At 51.2% G+C, this 18441-nt stretch overlaps 7 protein-coding genes across 7 annotated transcripts; 3 read left to right on the plus strand and 4 right to left on the minus strand.

Annotated features, from left to right (window-relative positions):
* Positions 1-88: 88 nt before the first annotated feature.
* Positions 89-1583, minus strand: NCS54_00749900 (DAO domain-containing protein; the record flags this gene model as incomplete). The annotated part of the gene is made up of 2 exons (XM_053152923.1): positions 89-1341; positions 1397-1583. The coding sequence occupies 2 exons, from the start codon at positions 1581-1583 to the stop codon at positions 89-91; spliced, it is 1440 nt and encodes a 479-aa protein (XP_053008898.1).
* An 893-nt stretch (positions 1584-2476) lies between these two features.
* NCS54_00750000 (Fungal-trans domain-containing protein) lies at positions 2477-7237 on the plus strand (the record flags this gene model as incomplete). The annotated part of the gene is made up of 11 exons (XM_053152924.1): positions 2477-2537; positions 2610-2674; positions 2732-2802; positions 2855-4025; positions 4087-4331; positions 5089-5137; positions 5217-5777; positions 5830-5880; positions 5934-6058; positions 6112-6310; positions 6362-7237. The coding sequence occupies 11 exons, from the start codon at positions 2477-2479 to the stop codon at positions 7235-7237; spliced, it is 3474 nt and encodes a 1157-aa protein (XP_053008899.1).
* Positions 7238-7420: 183 nt separating this feature from the next.
* On the minus strand, positions 7421-8562 carry NCS54_00750100 (Hypothetical protein; the record flags this gene model as incomplete). The annotated part of the gene is made up of 2 exons (XM_053152925.1): positions 8348-8562; positions 7421-8294 (listed from the first exon to the last, which is right to left on the minus strand). Exons 1-2 carry the CDS (start codon positions 8524-8526, stop codon positions 7421-7423), a joined length of 1053 nt encoding a protein of 350 aa, XP_053008900.1. The 5' UTR covers positions 8527-8562.
* A 1450-nt stretch (positions 8563-10012) lies between these two features.
* Positions 10013-11812, plus strand: NCS54_00750200 (Hypothetical protein; the record flags this gene model as incomplete). Its single annotated transcript, XM_053152926.1, has 5 exons — positions 10013-11052; positions 11110-11137; positions 11183-11380; positions 11465-11596; positions 11654-11812. 5 exons carry the CDS (start codon positions 10013-10015, stop codon positions 11810-11812), a joined length of 1557 nt encoding a protein of 518 aa, XP_053008901.1.
* A 1224-nt stretch (positions 11813-13036) lies between these two features.
* Positions 13037-14719, plus strand: NCS54_00750300 (HET domain-containing protein; the record flags this gene model as incomplete). The annotated part of the gene is made up of 1 exon (XM_053152927.1): positions 13037-14719. The coding sequence occupies one exon, from the start codon at positions 13037-13039 to the stop codon at positions 14717-14719; it is 1683 nt and encodes a 560-aa protein (XP_053008902.1).
* Positions 14720-15341: 622 nt separating this feature from the next.
* Positions 15342-16281, minus strand: NCS54_00750400 (Hypothetical protein; the record flags this gene model as incomplete). The annotated part of the gene is made up of 3 exons (XM_053152928.1): positions 15342-15594; positions 15659-15871; positions 15926-16281. The coding sequence occupies 3 exons, from the start codon at positions 16279-16281 to the stop codon at positions 15342-15344; spliced, it is 822 nt and encodes a 273-aa protein (XP_053008903.1).
* A 1039-nt stretch (positions 16282-17320) lies between these two features.
* On the minus strand, positions 17321-17914 carry NCS54_00750500 (Hypothetical protein; the record flags this gene model as incomplete). Its single annotated transcript, XM_053152929.1, has 1 exon — positions 17321-17914. The coding sequence occupies one exon, from the start codon at positions 17912-17914 to the stop codon at positions 17321-17323; it is 594 nt and encodes a 197-aa protein (XP_053008904.1).
* Positions 17915-18441: the final 527 nt, after the last annotated feature.

Raw genomic sequence — 18441 nt, forward strand, 5'->3', positions numbered from 1 at the left:
ATCAATACATGATAGCCTTAAAACCTGAAACCGTATAACACCGTAACCTAGCTGTTTTGGCCTTCTGTAGCTACCACTGATTTCTCCACTATAGCTTCGAGGCCTGGCTTTGTCCTGAGGTCAGAGGGATATTCCGCAACGCTCGTCTCCCCCTTGATCCCTCCATCAACTCATTCACTGGTTTCCCGTCCTTGCCCAATGACCTCCATCGCCAAGCCTTTACCGCTGGTCTGTCCATGCTCTTCCCTTCTATGATGTCCACGATCCAACTGCCAATGGTGGGCAGATACTTGAACGCGTGGCCACTGCCTGCCGTGACGACCATGAGGCCTTGTTTGTCAGGGACTCGGTCAATGACGAAGTGGTTGTCGAAGGAATCAGTGTACCAACACAACCTCGTCGTCAAGATATCGATGTTTGCTAGCTCGGGTAGGTACTCGTCGGTGAACTTGCGGATAACCTCGACAGCTTTGGTGGGCACCTTGCGGATCTGCTCATCCTCGGTCCACCGCGTGACGGGCACACTGCGTTCACGACCATCCAGCTGTACCTGTGGGTTGGTGTACTTTGTTCCCCGGTAGCCGATCTTCAAGTGACCTTGCTCGTCGACGGGGAACCCGTACAACCCAGCGTCAGGTCCGTCGGCGATCTTGAAGGACCAAGCTGGGAAGTTGGATGGAGAAAAGCGCTGCCGGAGGGTCTCTGGGAGCTTGAAGATGACGACAGATCCCGCCGTCGCCTCAGCCAACCCGTCTAGTGATGGCACCAAGCTCGGCGTCCAACCGCCACAGGCGACGATAGTCAATGCGGCGCGGCGTGTCTTCCCATCGGCAGTTCGAACACCTTCTATCTTGACACTCCCATCTTGCACCAAAGAGGCCACCTTTCCAGCGACGGGGTCCAGAATGAATCGGACACCTAAACCTTTTGCTTTGTGCAGGGCAAATCGACACGCCTTGTCTGCCAGAGTGATGCCACCAGTGGTATCCATTACGCCAAGTAGCTTTTGTGAGAAGGGGTTCATTCTTGCTGCGAAGCCTCTTTCCTTGGCCAAGCGCATGTGATCTTTATTGCTGTTCACAAGTTGGGTGTCGTGATACCCAGCTTTGTTCATGTTCTCGATGGTTGCCTTCTCAAAGTCAGGCAAAGTGTCTGAGTCGGTGCATGACAGGTCGCCATTGTTGATCCAGAGATCATCAGTTGAGGACATTCCAGGAGGCACAGCTGAGCCACCACGCCGGAGTTCTTCGGTCCAAGAATCCCATCCCTTGATTGCCTCTAGGCTGAGGTCTTGGTATATGGTCTGTGAGCCATATGCCGCGCGAATGATCTTGTTGATGTCTTTATCATGAACACCAGTCAGCAGCGACCAATATTGAGTTGGGATATAGCTCACCAGCAGAAGCAGCATCGCAGCCTTCAAAGTATGAATACAAGGTCTTCTCGTAGGGCTGCTTGTCAAGAACTGTCACATCCGTGTATCCCCGCTCCGCCAAGTGAATGGCAGCACTTAGACCGAATATCCCAGCACCCACAATAATGATGGGGTCAGCTTTGGCTGGAGGAACTGTGTGGGTGGCCATGTTTAGATACTGATGCTGATGCTAGCAGTGCGAACCTGGGAAATGATGAGCCAATGGATTCTAGAACGGTTGATGGCGTGTCTGGGAACATTATATGCGCCCGCTGTGATGATGAGAGTGTGAACGATGACACATCGGTTGTCGGAACAAGCGTCGTATCGGGCCGGCACAGATTGAGAAGATTGGCCCGTTGGCGCCGGTCCTCGCCTCGAGAACCTCCTCGGCTGAATCCTTGGGTTCCAACACAGGCTCTGAATCCACTGATACTATCATGACCTACTGGAAGCTTCCGTCGAGCCATTAGGAAACCAGCAACCCCGGGTTTCGGAAATAACGCCGGTAGTTGCCGATGCGCGAGGTGGGATAGATCAGGATCCTATTGGACGACCGGAACTTGTTCTGTCCCCTGGACCTTGCATCCACCAATAGGAACTTGATCTCGGATTCGACCGGTGTGCCCCGCTGTGTCCACAGATAAGCTCAACGTCTAGGGTAATTGTCACTCAATCCACGGAGGAAGAATCTTTAGGTCGCCTAGCCAGACTTGCTCCGTTACTATCGGCGAGCAATCCTTTCACGGCATGTCCAACACTCATTCTGCATTCGTACCCTGGTTACCCCGCGCATGACGGGTACGCATCTCATGATAGCTTATCTGGACAAGGGGGTTCGAGACTGGGGCAATCCTTGACCACACTTGGACGTTGAGATAGCAGACCAGAGTCATAGCTGAGATATCGAGCCTCGTCCTAGCGTCTCTATCCCCCGCATCCTGAGCTTGGTGTTCATGCAGGTATTTAAGGTCACAGCCTTCCTCCTGGGCCCCGACACACAAGACCACTTCGCATAACCGCAACAAGGCCTTTGCGACTTGGAGATATCTCATCTACACGATGCCTGCTGTTGAAGAATACGATGATCCAGCCTGGCCCCCGGGCACGGTTCGGCTCGAAGGTAAGAGCTGTCACTACGTTTCGTCCCTCGGTGGACATGACATCTGTTCCACTTGCTGACACTTCGTCCTAGAGGAGGATCGGTCAAATGAGATTCTCCTGCAGCCGCAGCCGTCGCGAGACCCCAATGATCCACTTGTCAGTTGTTCTGTCTAACCCCCTGAGGCATACAAGATACTGACAGCGAAACTCAAGAATTGGTCCAAACCGCGCAAGTATGCCAACTTTGGCCTTGCCGCCTTCTACGCCTTGATGGTGTTTGCGCTGTAAGTCAAGACCAACCCCTTGGATCACGCAGGAAGCCAACGTCAACCCAAGAATCGATGTCGCTACACCGACTTGGGGCCCCATGCACGAAGAGCTGGGCTTTAGCTACAATGCCTTGAACAACAGCTACGCCGCTGGTTGTGGCGCCCTCGCCGTCGGAGCTTGTGTCCTTATCCCGTTTGCCCTCAAGTACGGCCGACGCCCCGTGTACATCTTCAGCACAGCCATCCAGATGGGCGTGTCAATATGGTCCGCCCGCCAGCAGAACGTGGTGGACCTGATGATGGTCAACATCATCAGCTGCTTCGTAGGCGCCCTAGCTGAGGTGGTGGTGCAGATGACGGTTGCAGATGTCTTTTTCGTCAACCAGCGCGGAACCATGAACAGTTTATACTTCTGGTCGACTAGGATTGGTGCCTCGCTGGCCCCGACGGCGGCAGGATATGCTACCGTCTCGCAGGGCTGGCGTTGGGTCTGGTGGTGGGTTGCCATCTTCTTCGGGCTTCTTCTAGTGGCCATGATCTTTGGCTATGAGGAGACTAAGTTTGTCCCTCCCGCGATCGACGGCGTCAATATCGCCCACGAGTTCCATCCTGCTAAGGACGACTCGAAAGACCCCGAGCTGGCTCATACCACAACGCCGGCTGAGGGCAGCCCCAAGCTGACTGTCGCTTCTATCGACCCTGCCATCCCGAGGAAGACATACAAGCAGCGTCTTGCACTCACCACTTCATCGCCAGGTTCTCTTGGTTCCTTCTTCCGGCACTGTTACCAACCGTTCCAGATCCTCTTCTCAGTTCCGGGTGTCTTCTACATGTCCCTGGTCTACGGTGGAATGATGGTTGCATCCAACGTCATTAGCACAACTGTCTCCAACTGGATGATCCGGGCGCCATACAACTTTGATGCGGATCAGATTGGACTGATGAGCCTGGCTCCATTCACAGGATCGACTCTGGGGACGCTCATCTGCGGCCCTCTGAGCGACTGGCTGATTCTGTTCCTCTCTAAGCGAAACAAGGGCATTTATGAGCCCGAAATGCGTCTCTGGGTGATGTTGGCCTTTGCGCCGTTTGTGCCTATTGGCATGATCCTGTTCGGTGTTGGGCTCAACAGCGGCTGGCCGTGGCCTATTCTAGCTATCGGCTATGGCATGTGCAGCTTCGGCACCGCACCGGCTGGTACCATTGCCCTGACTTACATGACAGATGCCTATACCGAGGTAAGTAAATCTAATTGAATCTTGGTCTGCACATAATTGCTAATATGTCCGCCCTCATCAGATCGTCGGAGACGCCATGGTCAGCGTTACTTTCACCCGCAACGTGTGCTCCACCATGTTCATCTTTGCGCTCCCGCCGTGGATCGCGGCTGTTGGGCTGCAGAATGTTTACATCACTATGGGTGTTCTGATCACTGCCATTCTATTTGGCAGCGGGCTTTTTATCGCCTTTGGCAAGCGGTTTCGTTTCAAGTTCCGCAAGACCTATCGCTACTTTTCCGCGAGGCAGTTTGAACCGCGACTTATGTAGGCTTGGTACTGGGTTGCTGGGAGCTTTTTGCAAGGCCCAAGTCTTGGTACAATCATATTATCTCCCTCTTACAAGGGAAGATAAGGTATCGCCGGTTTGGCCATGTGTATATGTTGCGCCCAAGGAACCATACATTTACGATTTCAGACAACCATTCTGCCGTATATGCATAGTATCTATTCTGTACTTGTATTAAACAACTATTACGTTAACCGAGGTCATGCTGCTATATGCCTGCCGTTGGGAATGGTTTCTTCGTAATATTGACACTCGCTCATACCGATTCTACGTGTACCTACGTCTCTAACTTGATGATTATAAACAGTTCTATCGTCATCCGAAGTTCCTCGTGACGCCAGTTACTGTCCGCCTGGAACCAGGAATCATGTGTTCTGGCATAGGTAGGTACTCGGGGTTTGTTTAATCCGATACCAACCCAGATCATCCTAGCGCAAGCTCTCGTCACCTTGCCATCTCCAAACACTTGCATAACTTCTTTGAAGGGAGACAGTTACACGGGAAGTTCCAAGTACAAAGATCTTCACCAACTCTCAGCATTTCATCCTCCTGTCCTATACTTCTGGAGATCCATGATGCTCCCCCATTCTCGCCACAGGTCCCATATTCGACCCCCTCCCCGACGTCGGGGGCCTAGAGCGCAGACAGCCTGCATCAGCTGTAAGGAGAGAAAGCTGAAAGTAACAAATATCCATCAACCAATCACCGTATCACCCTATACTCATCATATACTAGTGCGATGACCAAGTTCCTTCGTGTGCCAACTGCCAGCGGCTTGATCTTGGTGAGTAGACCAGGGAGCCGCCTCGTTGTCACGCTGACAATACCCCACAGCTTGCCTTGTTGAAGATCCCTCTACCAAGCGCCAGTTACCTAGAAACTACCTCGAGACTTTGGAGGAGCGCGTCGAGCTTCTCGAGCGCCTCCTGCAACAACAGAGCCAAGTCAGCCAGCCGCAAGCCCCCGCCGGACTACAACCGTCTCGTTCTCGCGACTTCAACCACTTAGGTGCTGTCACTGGGCCGTATCCAGCAAGGGATCGAGATGAGAGCGATGAAGCTACCGATCTGATATCAAAGGCAGGTGTCTTGAGCCTTCACGCCTCGGGTGCGGAGCCGCAGTATTTCGGGCCATCATCCATGTTCTCCTTCTCCCGTGTTATTCATGCTTGTGTTCGACAGACGGTGCAAGAGAAACCCTCCAACGAATTCGACTACAGCCTGGACGAAATGGATGCATCTGCATTGGCCCCCTGCCGCCTTCCAAGTTATGAGGTTGGGTTGGCCCTAAGCAATGCTTACTTTGAAAATGTTCATTTGCAGTATCCTTTTCTTCATGAGCCAACTTTCAGGCAGTGGGAGAATAACGCCGTAGGGCTGGATTCCATGGTGGCCAGTCCTTCTGAGCTCTTCTTCGTCAACATGGCAAGTAGAACATGTTTGATCCATCCGACTGCCCTCCGCTAATCAGAAACAGGTTTACGCGATAGGAGCTCTTCTGAAATCCAACAAGAAATCTTTCCCACAAGTGAGTTCACCCTATCGCATTGACAATGCAGCTGACCAACTGTGTCGGCTTAGCAACTTTACGTCTCGGCGCTGCTATACATCGATCATGTTCTGGCGAAAAAGAGCCTCGAGTCTATCCAAGCATTGCTTTGTTGTGCCTTATTCTCAATCCGCTCTTCAATGGGCCCGTCCGTTTGGTCAGTTGAGCAATGACCATTGTTGGTACTTTAAGGCTGATGACAAGGGACAGGAATCTCTCGGGCCTTGCGCTGCGTCAGTGCATAGAACTCGGATATCACCGCAATCCTAAGAAGATCAACTTGAAGACGAACATCCTGCGTCTCGAGCTGCGGAAGCGAGTATTCTGGTGCGCATACCAGATGGACTGTGCCTCATCCGTGAACCTGGGACTTCCTCTAAGCCTCCCGATTCAGGAAGTCGACACTGAAGTGAGTCTTGATCATCTACAAGCTTAAACGTTCTGTATTTACAGTGTTTAGTTTCCACTAGATATCGACGACTCATCCATCACCGAGACTGGAGTCAAAGGGCCTTCTCGCCCGCCAGGTGGCCCGGTAACCACCATGTCACACGCGCTACATCAATTCCGGATCCGATGCATCTGGGCCCGTATCTACGCATCCATATACTCCAATGCTGCCAGCCAAAGCCACAGTGACGAAAGCTATCAGGCACAGGTGCAATCATTGCGTAGGGAGCTCGACGAATGGATGGCCGCTACACCTCCTGAACCCCAACGGCCAGGCGTTCCCCTGACCGTCTTTGCGAATGCCGAGGATTACAAAGTGACCTACAACGAAACCATCCTGTTTCTCTACCGTGGGCAGCTGACAAACCGCGAGAATGTGCAGGACGAGGTGTTTTTGGAATGCATGCAGGCTGCAAGTGACATTTGCCAATCATGCAAGCGCCTGTACATCGGGAAGCCCATTAACTATACCTGGTCAACCCTCCACGTCATCTTCCTAGCAGGGTTAACTAACCTGCACTGTCTTTGGACTTCACCTGCCGTCCGACAAGCCGCGAGGATCGATAGCGTCAGCAATTCGTTTACGACCTGCACCATGTTGCTGGCCATCATGGCGGAACGCTGGGAAGGCGCCGCGCCGTACCGGGATCTATTCGAGGCGCTGACTTCAAGAGCCATGGCTATGCTGGTAGAGAGGAAGCAGCACGAGCCATTGCCTACGTCGCCTGTAGGCTCTACTGTTCCGAACATAGAGGATCTTACGCAATGGGCGGCCCAGATAGCCGATGTTGGCATGCCTGATGCCTTTGGCAGCCTCCTGAGTGGCCTCATTGGCGATTACAGCTTAGAGGGACAGGAGTCTAATGATAGTTTGTGGGAGTTTTGAGATAAAGGGAGAAGTTATGAACAGACTACCTATTGTCGAATCGAACTATCTACTAAGTTTACCTTGATCTACTGGTCCAACAGTTTTGGTGTGTGCCACAGATTAGGAACTTGCAAGAACATTTGTAAGTAATTTACAGAAATTGTATGTACAACATCCTCAACCTAATCCTCCGCACAAATCTTAGTTCAGCAAATCGGCAATTTGCTTGGTAATATCATGCAGAGGAAACTGGGTGCGGTTCCCAGCCAGCGTGCCTTCAACCTTGGAATCACCAAAGTACTCAGTCACCGAGTAAATGCTCGATCCAATCTGCAAGCTTGCAACGGTAGAGCCTCCAGCAGCGAGATACTTGTTCGCGATGCTGCCCACATTCCGAGCCTTGTTCCACTTTCCATCAGCAGAGTGCAGGACGATGGTGCCGTTGGTGTTGTCCGAGACCAGGAGGACAGTGCCATGGTACAAGGGAGGAAGAATGGCTCCATCAAGGCCTTGACCAATTGGGGTTTTCCCAGAGCTCAGCGAAATCTTGGAAGGCTTTCCTTGCTTGTCGCGCTTGTTGAACTTGTACAACTGGCCGTCGACGTTATCGGGAACAATCAGAGAGTCCCCAACTGAGACGGCGCCCGTGAAGCCGTGCTTGGTATGGTCCGGTGGAGTCGCAAGATACCATGCACTGGCCTGCTTGTTGTCGGCGCTGACCCGGATGATGCTGCTGGGAAACGTGCCGATGACAAAAGTGTTGCCGTGCTCGTCGTGCTCAATGTCCTGGTAGCCCGAATAGACTCCGTTGGTGATAGCCGTCAAGTTTCGGCGCCAGAGCTCGCGACGTGTCTTGAGATCATACTTGACGAGGAAGTTGTCGCCCGAAATGTCCTGTCCTTCGGTGTCGAAGGCGGCTCCAGCGTCAATGACGACAGAGAGCCTGCCGAGGGGATCTACCTTGACTCCGCTGGCATGAAGGATAGGATCTCCGCTAAGGCCCTTGAATTTGATCGAATCGATGACGGCGTTGACATAGGGATCCCAGACTGCTACCGTGCCGTTGTAGACGGAGCTAGAGACGCTCGTTAGGATATGTCAGACAAGATAGAAGAAGAATTAGCTGACCTGAAGTAGACGGAGCAGCGGCTCTCGTCAAAAGCAGCATTCTCGGGGTACAGCTGGAAGCTGTTGATGGTCTTGTCCCCGGAAATGCTGGCGCAGTGGGAGCCGGAGTTGGAGTATCTGCTTGGGAACGCTGTCGCTGCCGATGCACACAGAAGAAGGAGTGAGGGAGACAGTCTCATCTTGATCGAATTGAATCGTTTTGATATGAATAGCCAAGGAAAGGGAGGTTGTGACTGTGAGTGAAGGTACAGGTCTGAGAAGATGAGGTTCAAATGCTCTTTAAATATCTCGCATCACGACCTGAAAGCTTCATTGTGTGTCAAGCTCACGCCCGATTTCAATTGAGTTCGTGGATCTCGGCTCCCACCTCCCAACGCGAGCTCGATTTGATTACACAATGCGACTCTTGGGTAACAAGGCGCAGTCACGACATTGACGTCCCCAGCGTTTCCGACAAAGTGCCGAGATGACGGCCATCCCACTGGAAAAAGTATGTCAGGGCTTGCAAGACGTACGATACCTAGGAAGAGTCAAGGCATATACGAAGTGTCCAATGAAAACATTTCTCGACAAAGCTTGGACCCTGTTTACGTGTCGGGAAAGCCGTGTCATTGCTAAGCCGGAGATGTTCAGCTCTAAAGTGGGAGCCGGTGGGATAAAATTTCTTTGTTCTTAACACTCTATTACTAAGAAGACTCCTGGATAGCCTATATTCTGCAGGATAGAGTTAAATGATCTCATTCTCTATTCCGCGTCTGGAAAGGAGTGCAATCAAGGTTGTTAAATCCTGCGAGTTCTATCCCCTTGATGCGATCTTCTGGCTCAGGTAGCCCATCAAGGGCCAGGCTTCAACTATAGTAAAGAACACATTATCCTCTTGATGCAACTATTCTGGAGGTGTCTAGGAGGATACATCACTCGGAGACGAAACTCGAGCATACTCAATTTATTGCCATTTCTTGCCAGAAATATGCGTTGCCTTGATACTTATTTTCTTCCTCTGTGACTGTCTTATAAATGTATGGCTAGGTTGGTTTTCCTGGAGCCGCAACGACAAAACAGGTCACCAAGACTACTAAAAACTAGCACAACCGTAATGCACCTAAAGGTAACACCCAAGCTTCAATAACATAATGGCAAGTTTAAATGGTTTGTAACTACTATAAATCACGCCGTGAGAGCCTCAGGACAGGGGAAATAAAGCCTGACCAAAGGTTCTTCTGAGCGACCGGCTTTGGTCATCGCAAGGCAGAAAAGGCATGATCTTCACCTGCACTGATTCGCCAGTGAGTGGTAACTAACTAGTTGCCAAGAAATAGCAACAGCCAATATGCAACGAATTGATGAACAGTGGGATAGGCGGAACAACCGAGATGCTGCAGCTTGGTACTGGTCCTCATTCTTCCATAAAGAAATCAGCTTTTTCCGATATGCATGCTTATTAAGTATATTGGTCAGTTTTGGGATGGTGGCTATTTCTTCAAGCCTCGTTCCAGTTCTGGATCTTGGCAACGTGAAAGCCTTGGACACAGCCTCGTTGGGCTAACCGGCACCACCCAAACAGTCTCTTCAACCTTCTCCATCTCAACTGCACAAGCAAACACGAAACTCACCATCCGAAGTTCTCTTATTTCAAAAAAGAGCTCGCAGCCCCCTCACACATCAATGGATCCGCTCTCCATCACGGCGGGATGCGTGGCCCTTCTCGGCAACCTAGCCAGCGCCGGCCTGGCCATCAGCAACTTCATCCATGGCTACAAAGAGGCCGCTGAAGACTTCGTCACCATCACACGAGAGTTGGCTGAGCTGCGCGCGATTGCTTCGACGCTTCAGCGCGACTGCGATAACTCGTCTGCATCGTCTATCCCAATAGAGCTCCGACCACAAATTGCCGCTATCTTGAAGAATTGCGATGCTGTGGTCCTCCAGGTCCAGAGCCTTGTGGACAAGTACATGGCCTCGGGCAAGAAGGGTGCTGCTAAATGGGCTCTACGCGGCAGGGAGGATGTCACCAAGCTGCAGGTATCCCTCGAGACTCATCGCAACGCGTTGGGTCTAACGCTGGGGATGATCTCAGTCTCCCTCACGAAAGCTGTCAAGGATGACACGACTGTGATCAAGGAAGGCATGGTGGAGGTGAGAGAAATCGCCGCCCACCTGTTAAAAGGGATCGAGGCTATGCGGAAATTGGAAGGTGATGAGCAGACCGATGAACGTTTGGATCTCGGTGGTCGATTCCTCATGTTGGAGAGATATCTCGACGATATGACCTCATACGCTGATACAGTCGTTGGAGAGGATCTTTGGGAGGATGCAGAGACTCGGTCTATTCATGAGAGCTCGGAAAACAGGCCGAACAACCAAGATTCCGAGCGAATCGGACGAGCCGTGGCAACAGTCGGCCAACCAAATACTACACTAAAGCTTATCAGCTCCTTGATAACGAGCCCAAAGGGGGGTCAAGAAGCAAAGCAGCATTCTATGGAGTTGGTGGGGGAAAGTCCCGCTTCTGGCAGCAATCCAGGTCAAGCGAGTGTCGAAAACGCCGGGCAAGCAGACCAACCCGAGCCACCACCCGTCTCGACATTTGTTCATCTAGGCGGGGATCCCCCGATAAAATCAGAGAAGGTCAAGCGTGGGACCACCATCGTTCGAAAAAAGATGACAGTGATCGGCCCTGTTGTCGGAAAAACAGCATTGATAAGGTCAGTTTTCCGTCACAACTTCTGACTCACAAGACACCAACTAACTGGTCGTCTAAGAACTTTTGTCGAGAAGAAATACCCCCCAGTATGATCACCATCCATCCAACTGCTCACAGCTCACGATATCAAGGAATACCTCTTGCCAACGATATTTGAGAACTATGTGGCCGACATAGATATTGGTTGCCCTCTAGAACTCGCCATTTGGGACACAGCCGGCCTTGCTGACTATGAAAGACTGCGCCCACTCAGCTATCCCGACACCGATTTGTTCCTGCTCTGCTTTGATCTCGGACACTCGGACCTTCTCAGCGACGTCGAAGATGTGGTGCGTTCCCTATACCAATCCCTTAGCCAAACGTTTCGTTCCGTCCAGAGTTCGCAGCAGTACATACTGACAGGTGAATCGCAGTGGATACCAGAACTACGCAAAGACTATCCAAAGACGCCGATGGTTCTTGTGGGCTGCCGGAAAGATGTCCGCGAATGCCCTCCAGCTGTCGACGAATTGGGTTATAAGGAGGATCCTGTCTCGTGGGCGGCTGTACGAGGCTCTCTTTCTCCCAGAACCAGCTGGGTCATTACTGATTACGTGCAATAGGGCGAGGCACTTTCTCGGAAGATCGGCGCTGTCATGTACATGGAATGCTCGGCAAAGACAGGCGAGGGTGTTGAGGCAGTGTTTACTGAGCCGTTCAAGGTGATGTTTCCAGATAAGGCCAAGAAGGGTTGGCGGAGTAAACTATTCTCAAGGGCTTAGAGCATGATGATGAGTTACCTAGGAGGTGTGATTCCACTGGTCTTACATCTTATTTTCATAGCAGGACGTGTAGGGGTCATTGAGGCGGAGTTAGAATCACTACAAGACAACATAAAGGGACAGATGTAACATAGAACCTTCCCGGCGCTCGGGAGGATTATTTCAAATCCCGTTTGAATGCTACAGTGGTAGGAAAGCGGTGGAATATATCAGTTATGAATGGCTACATTTGTTCTGGCGCAGATCGTCTGTGGTTCTGAAAGACCGAGGCATGTCAGCAATGTCTACGGATTCCATCCTCATGTCAGAGTGATTGACTCACGTGGGCCATAGATAATAGCTCCGAAAATGGCTTCAACACCAATGTAAAGTCACACCATTACCCACAAGGGACACATTAGTAGTGAATCAAACATCAAGAGGCGTGAAAGGAAAGGCATACCCAACGACGAAAGCCAGCGTCACATTCCAAAATAGCCCTTCACAAACTCTTCTTGGACCATAAAAGTTCGCCATAGATCTATGCTCACTTGCCCCGATGAAAAAAAAAAAAATTCTCCCATCCGTACCATTTAGCCAATTGGTAGCGTCGCTACAACTGGGCAAGGTCGATGGCAAAAACTGTGATTGTTCCAAGGCTCCGATAAGAAAGAGCCCAGCACACATCGGCTCGACCGACGCCATGAAGACTGTAACGACAGTCCAATACAACAAGTTCTTTAGGTCTTCTGGTCGGAAGATTTCTCCGTACAGAAGGTCTATAACCAGGTAGGCGATTTTAGAGAAACATGCGACAGGAGACTGGATCAGATTTAGTCAGATCAAGCTAAGAAGGCTGCCAATGTAGAATCCCACGTGCCACGCCATCTACGAGAAATAGACCATCAAATAAGGCCTTTCCAGAAGGAATCGCATCGTATATGTTGCCCAACTGACTGAGTTGTTGCCAGAAAAAGCCCCCAGCAGTGAGGACCCGCAGGCTGAGTTGCAAGGGGACACTTGTGCTGATCCATCCGTAAAAACCATCCAATCATAAGGGCGTCCGAGCTACTGCGCCACACGTTTCGAACGGCTTCAGTCAGACAGGATCGGGGCAGTGTAGTAGTAAAGATAGACCTGAAATAGTAACATTTTTCCTTCTTAAGCGCAGCTTGATCGAAAACTGATTCTTCTGATTGTTCTTTAGCCACCTTTGTTTTGTCTCCTCACTATTCAATATCCACCATGGCGGTTAAGATTCCTCCCAGCGACCTTGTTTTCCCGAACTTGAACGAAGACCGAGCCGAAATCAGAATCTTGGAAGTTCAGCCTGGAAGTCAGGGTTCAAACATACAATGCAAGTTCAACGTGGTGACTTTGGACAACCTGGAATCCCCATACGAGACCCTCTCATATACCTGGGGAGACGAAAACGAAGCAACAAAGGTCACTGTTTGGCTTGACGAGACGCCGGTTCCCGTTTCCAGAAACCTCTTTGATGCATTGAAGAAGCTGCGTATGACTCATGAACCGAGACGTCTTTGGGTTGACGCATTATGCATCAATCAGGCCGATAATGTGGAAAAAACCTGGCAGGTCAGCATGATGCACCGAATCTATAGCCAATGTCAACAATGCGCCATCTGGCTGGGGGCCCTGGAAGATGTCGATGTGTTCCATGCTAGAGCCGCCGTGGACACTTTGTGTTGGTTCGCCGGGTCTCGAGGCAAACCTGACTGGATGGATGATGATTCGGCTAGAGATTATGCTGCCAAAGCACTCAAAATTCTCATCAACCTGCCATGGTGGGGTCGGATATGGACGGTCCAAGAAGCTATCCTCCCATCTTCCGCGACAGTGTATTGGGGCCCGTGCGATATCTCATGGGACCTAATGCGCAGGGCGGCAGACAGCTTCTTTGACAATCCCTCCCGGGAAATCCCAGGAGAGTTCTGGGCCCATGGCGGAGCTATCGACCTCCAAAGTGCGATGCGGGGACTTCAATTCACAAGCAGAGAGTCTCTGTTTCAAGTTCTGTGGCGCTGGAGGTTCCGTCAAGCTACGGATCCAAGGGACAAGGTCTATGGTCTTGTTGGTTTTCGGCGTGACACTTCACTGCCTACGGTGAAAACCTGCGATTACAAAATCGACGTGAGAACCTTGTATCAGAGGGTCACGGCTGATCTCATCCGTCTATCAACCGACCTGCAACCATTGATCGGACGAGGAGGCGAAGTGTCTGAAATACCTGGCCTCGCATCGTGGGCGGTGGATTGGCATGGGGTGCGTGATGATTCGAGACGGAGCACGGTGAATTTCTGGGACCATCACCGGCGATGGCATGGTCTTGGCTATACCGCAGATAGAGGATTGCGAGGCGTCGGTCAAGGCCTCAAGGTCGAGGACGATCGGATCCTCTACTTGCACGGCTTGCAGATTGACCGGATTTGTGCGGTTGAAGACCGTTCCAAAGGCACGTGTGTGGAGGATTACGGATCAGCTGGGTCTCTGTTTCTCACCAGTGGAGGTAGATGGGGGAGGGTAATCACGCAGTTCCAAGAGCAGTATCCTGGACAACTTCCAGACAACTGGATGAGTGCATTTCTGGGCCTCATCACTGGCAAGTTGATCCCTCAAGACCCAAACCATGGAGATGGCATAGATGATTGGATGAAGAACATGGTTCGTCCGCAGGCCTTGTTTATCACCGAGTCAGGGCGTTTTGGACTAGGTCCTCGGAGCATTCAACCAGGGCAGGAGGTGTGGGTTCTTGGCGGAAGCAGGTTTCCTGTTATTTTGAATCATCGAGCCGGAGGAGCTGATGAAGAAGGCTTTACCTTTGCTGGCGAATGTTTTGTGTATGGAGTTATGAGAGGTGAGGCGGTAGAAGGACGGAGTGACGAGCAGAGAGAAATCAAACTGTATTAGAGAGGACGGAGTTGATATATTTACTGCCCGCCCTAAATTTCTCTATCTAATACTTAAGGGTATTAACATCATAAACGAACCTCTCTTAGCACTCGGTGCTGGTGTGGCATTATACGCGACGGGGTTGCAGCGGCCGGTCTCGGTAACCGCAACAGCATCAAGAGGGATGATGGCTCCCTCAGAGGCAAAAACAGGGATATCGCGTAAGGACTGGAAGATCTTGAGCTCACGGTCGACGTCGTAGACAAGTCCTGTGCGTATATTGACGTATCGTGAAGCGCTTGGAGGGAATCGAACCCATACACTAGAGACGGTTGTCGACTGATCACCCACTGTGTTAGCATTGGGATATGATGCTATCATGTGTTGATACTGTGTTCTTTGTTATAGCTGAAGCCCGGCCATTGATGGGTTAACTGAGCCAGAAGACCGTCTAGGAGAGAATGTCTCCAGTACATGGGCTGGGCCAGAGGCTCATGCTCCCTAGAGGCTCACTACTCATGGTATGTGAGTACAGGATCATCCGGTACCTGAGCTACTGGAACCACGTTATGATGACCCGTGACTCGAGACGGTGTTAACTGTAGTTAAGGTATAAATAGCTGAATACCTGGCTCATCTATCACACATCCCCGTTAAACGGCTCCTCGACGTATTTAATCGATACATGATCGCCTTTGACGTGCGATCGCGTGTACAATGTATTGGTGTCATTCCACAAGATAGCCGCCATGAGCCCCTGATCCGCGGCGCCATCGCCAGCGGCCGCACATTCGCCGCCATCATAGCAAGCGCGTGCACTCAGAAACGAAGCAGTGCCCCAGTCCGGCAGGATGTACTGCGGTCCGTTGAGATACGTGCCAGCCTCGACAATCCTTTGGTGACCACAAGTCAGCTACAAGCCCACCCCGAGTTGACATGGGTTAGTGTTTCACTCACCACTCTGCTGAGGCTCCCTGGGATGGCCAAGTTGGGCCGCGCCACGTGGTAGGGGCGTCTTGACTATGTTGGTATGTCTTGCCGGTGTTGAGGTTGGTCAAGGTGGTGGTGCCATGATAACCGTTGTTGGTCGTTTCCACAAGCACATGAATATGATCACCTTCTGAGATGGCTAGCTGAGCTTTGCTGACTCTCAACGGGTCATCTGGGATCCTATAACGAACTGGTTAGTCAAGTTCCGGGGGACTTCACCGAGTCAAACCCTACCAGTCATGGAATCCTGTGTACTCGGTCGTTCCGTTAGTCCACACCGACATGATAACGCCGGCCTGCCAGAGTCCTCGAACATGTGTAGGCGTTGATAGAACACCGTCAAGTCCGATCCAGTAGGACGCTGTGTATTGCTCTACCTTCTCACGCGGTTTCTTGGGTATCGATAGATGTGGCATAACAAGGGTAGCCTCGACCATGGTGAAACCGGTGGAATTACTCGATATGTTGAACTTGTCCGCGTACCGAACTGGCCCAGCCCATCCAGAGCCGTAAAGCATTGGGTACTGCGCGTCTTTCGTTGCTGCGCAGGCGCTGCAAAGCAGCAACGCGGCCAACACTTTCACATTCATTGTGTTTATCAGTGATGTGAGGAAATGAGGGAGAAGCCCGGATGCCAGAGGAAATGTTGTCGAAGGCCACTTATAGTGACGCCGATCATGCCCTGGCGGTGAGTTTGAATACGAGTTTCCCCACTATCAAAACCACCCACTTCGGATACACCGGCCGAGTGCCATGACGACTTATTCCGCTCGGAACGGAGTGCTCTTTATCTCCGTCATGAAGGCCCTAGGAAACCCATCACCAGGGTCATCGCGGGGCTGAGGCCTAGATACAAGCTATATCCGCCTTTACCGATATTTCGGTACCTCAATGACTCGCAATATATGGGTCCCGCGAGTGAGTACCACGTGGGCTCCGGCGTCTTAATCGACTCTACGATGGGAATATAATCCTCAAGGTTAATGTCCTACGCGAGAGAAGTCTCGGCTTCTAAGCTTAGCCTACAGAGAGACCAATAAATGAGCGTCTGGCTAGTGTATAAGGTGATGTTGGTCTCCTCGCCCCATAAGATTTATCCTTAGGCTCAAACAATATCCCTGATCACATCAGATCAAGCCTTGTTTAGAACTATCACTGGAGTCAGTCACACGTAGAGCGCTGACTCCGGGTAGTAATCGTAATTTGTCGTCGGGGTCACCAGGCCCAGCAACAGGCTCGGCTGCATGTGTTCCGGCTACGGCCACGAGTGACGCGCCATCCGTAACGCGGTACTTTCCTCGGGAACAGAACTGACACGCGCACACATTCACACACACAGGTGGGTGAGAGATATCCACTGCTTGAGAGGGGACTCAGGAACGTGATCTCATCACTCTCTCGCTCTCCTGTGAAACAATATAAAATACCGAGCGTAAATGATCAATGTATAATGAGTAAGAACTACACCAAGGGAAAACCTTGAGGCGGCTCTTTTCTACTGCTAATAGCAGGCGAAGGTGATTGTAAGTTTGAGGCTCCCGCGAGCCTCTAGCCTTTTTGTATGTACAAAAAAAATTCTCTGCACAAAGGAAAAGACCTCTCCCCCAACAACACTCTGGACGACTCCATTTAAAAGGTTGGCCCCTTTGGGTCAATCGGCTCCAACTCACCCTGGCCCTTAAACTGCTCTAAAATATTGGCCTTCTCGGTCAACATAAACCTGTCTGTCTGGAATCCAATCTTTGCCAATGTCCTCCAGCGTGCAAAGTCCTCAGGGTTCCTCTTATCGCCGCGGGCAGATTCGGCATTATCCCAGTGTCCCTGAGAGAACCCCAATATACCGCTAATCGTCTTGCCCTTAATATCATAGACTAGGGAAACAATAGTGCCGGTTTCCTCGAGCCAGTTGATCTGCCAGACCTCGCCAGGTCGCACGCATTGGAAGGAGGCGGTTTGGTAGTTTTTGCGGCCGGCCATAGGGCCGCCGTGGATGGCGTAGACAACGCGGTCTTCAGAAAAGAACCAGATTTCATAACGCCACTTCTCTGGGTTTCCTTCGGAGTCTCTTGCATCGTAGTCGTAGATGAGATGGGTATCACGTATATCCGTCTCAAAAGAGGGGTCTAGGTCGCCGTTGGTCTGGTAAATTGGGTACGCAATGACGTCTTTCAGAAGCGTCACGAAAAGAAATAAGAAAACAATTTTGAGATTCATAAGAGCCATTGTAAGTGTTTGTATTGTGGATGAGTATTAGGGTAGAGAGCCAGTTTTTAACAGTTCCATGACGCCTTTATATATCTCCTCAAGCCTGGTGATGGTCTTGAAAGTCAAGCCACCTAGAATAGCGTCAACCTTTGGAAAATCCGGCCCTCCTGGGCTCAAAGAGGTCCGAAATTGACGACATAGTTGTTGGCGTGACGAGGCGTCTCAAAATGGCCAGGGCCCAAGGTGGAAGAAACTCAAGTTTACATCGTATGATACCACACCGCGCGACAAGAACATCCACAAATCGGCGCACAGGGCGGTCAGTCTCACCATGGAGGAATGCTATCGGCCCGTCAACCCAACAAGCTGGTTTAACTTTGGTTTGAGGCGCTTCTGTTGTCCTGTTTTGTTTAATCCAGCGTTTATCGTGTTCAAGGTTATTCTGTTGCCTTTTTTGTCAATGCCCGTGACCGGCCTTCAATGCATAGATAACCGTTGTAACAGGGAGTTCAGTCCCTGTGATCGATCATTCGATACCAATGGTC

This window comes from Fusarium falciforme, chromosome 5 (genome assembly GCF_026873545.1).
Source record: "Fusarium falciforme chromosome 5, complete sequence".
Classification (NCBI taxonomy): Eukaryota; Fungi; Ascomycota; class Sordariomycetes; order Hypocreales; family Nectriaceae; genus Fusarium; species Fusarium falciforme.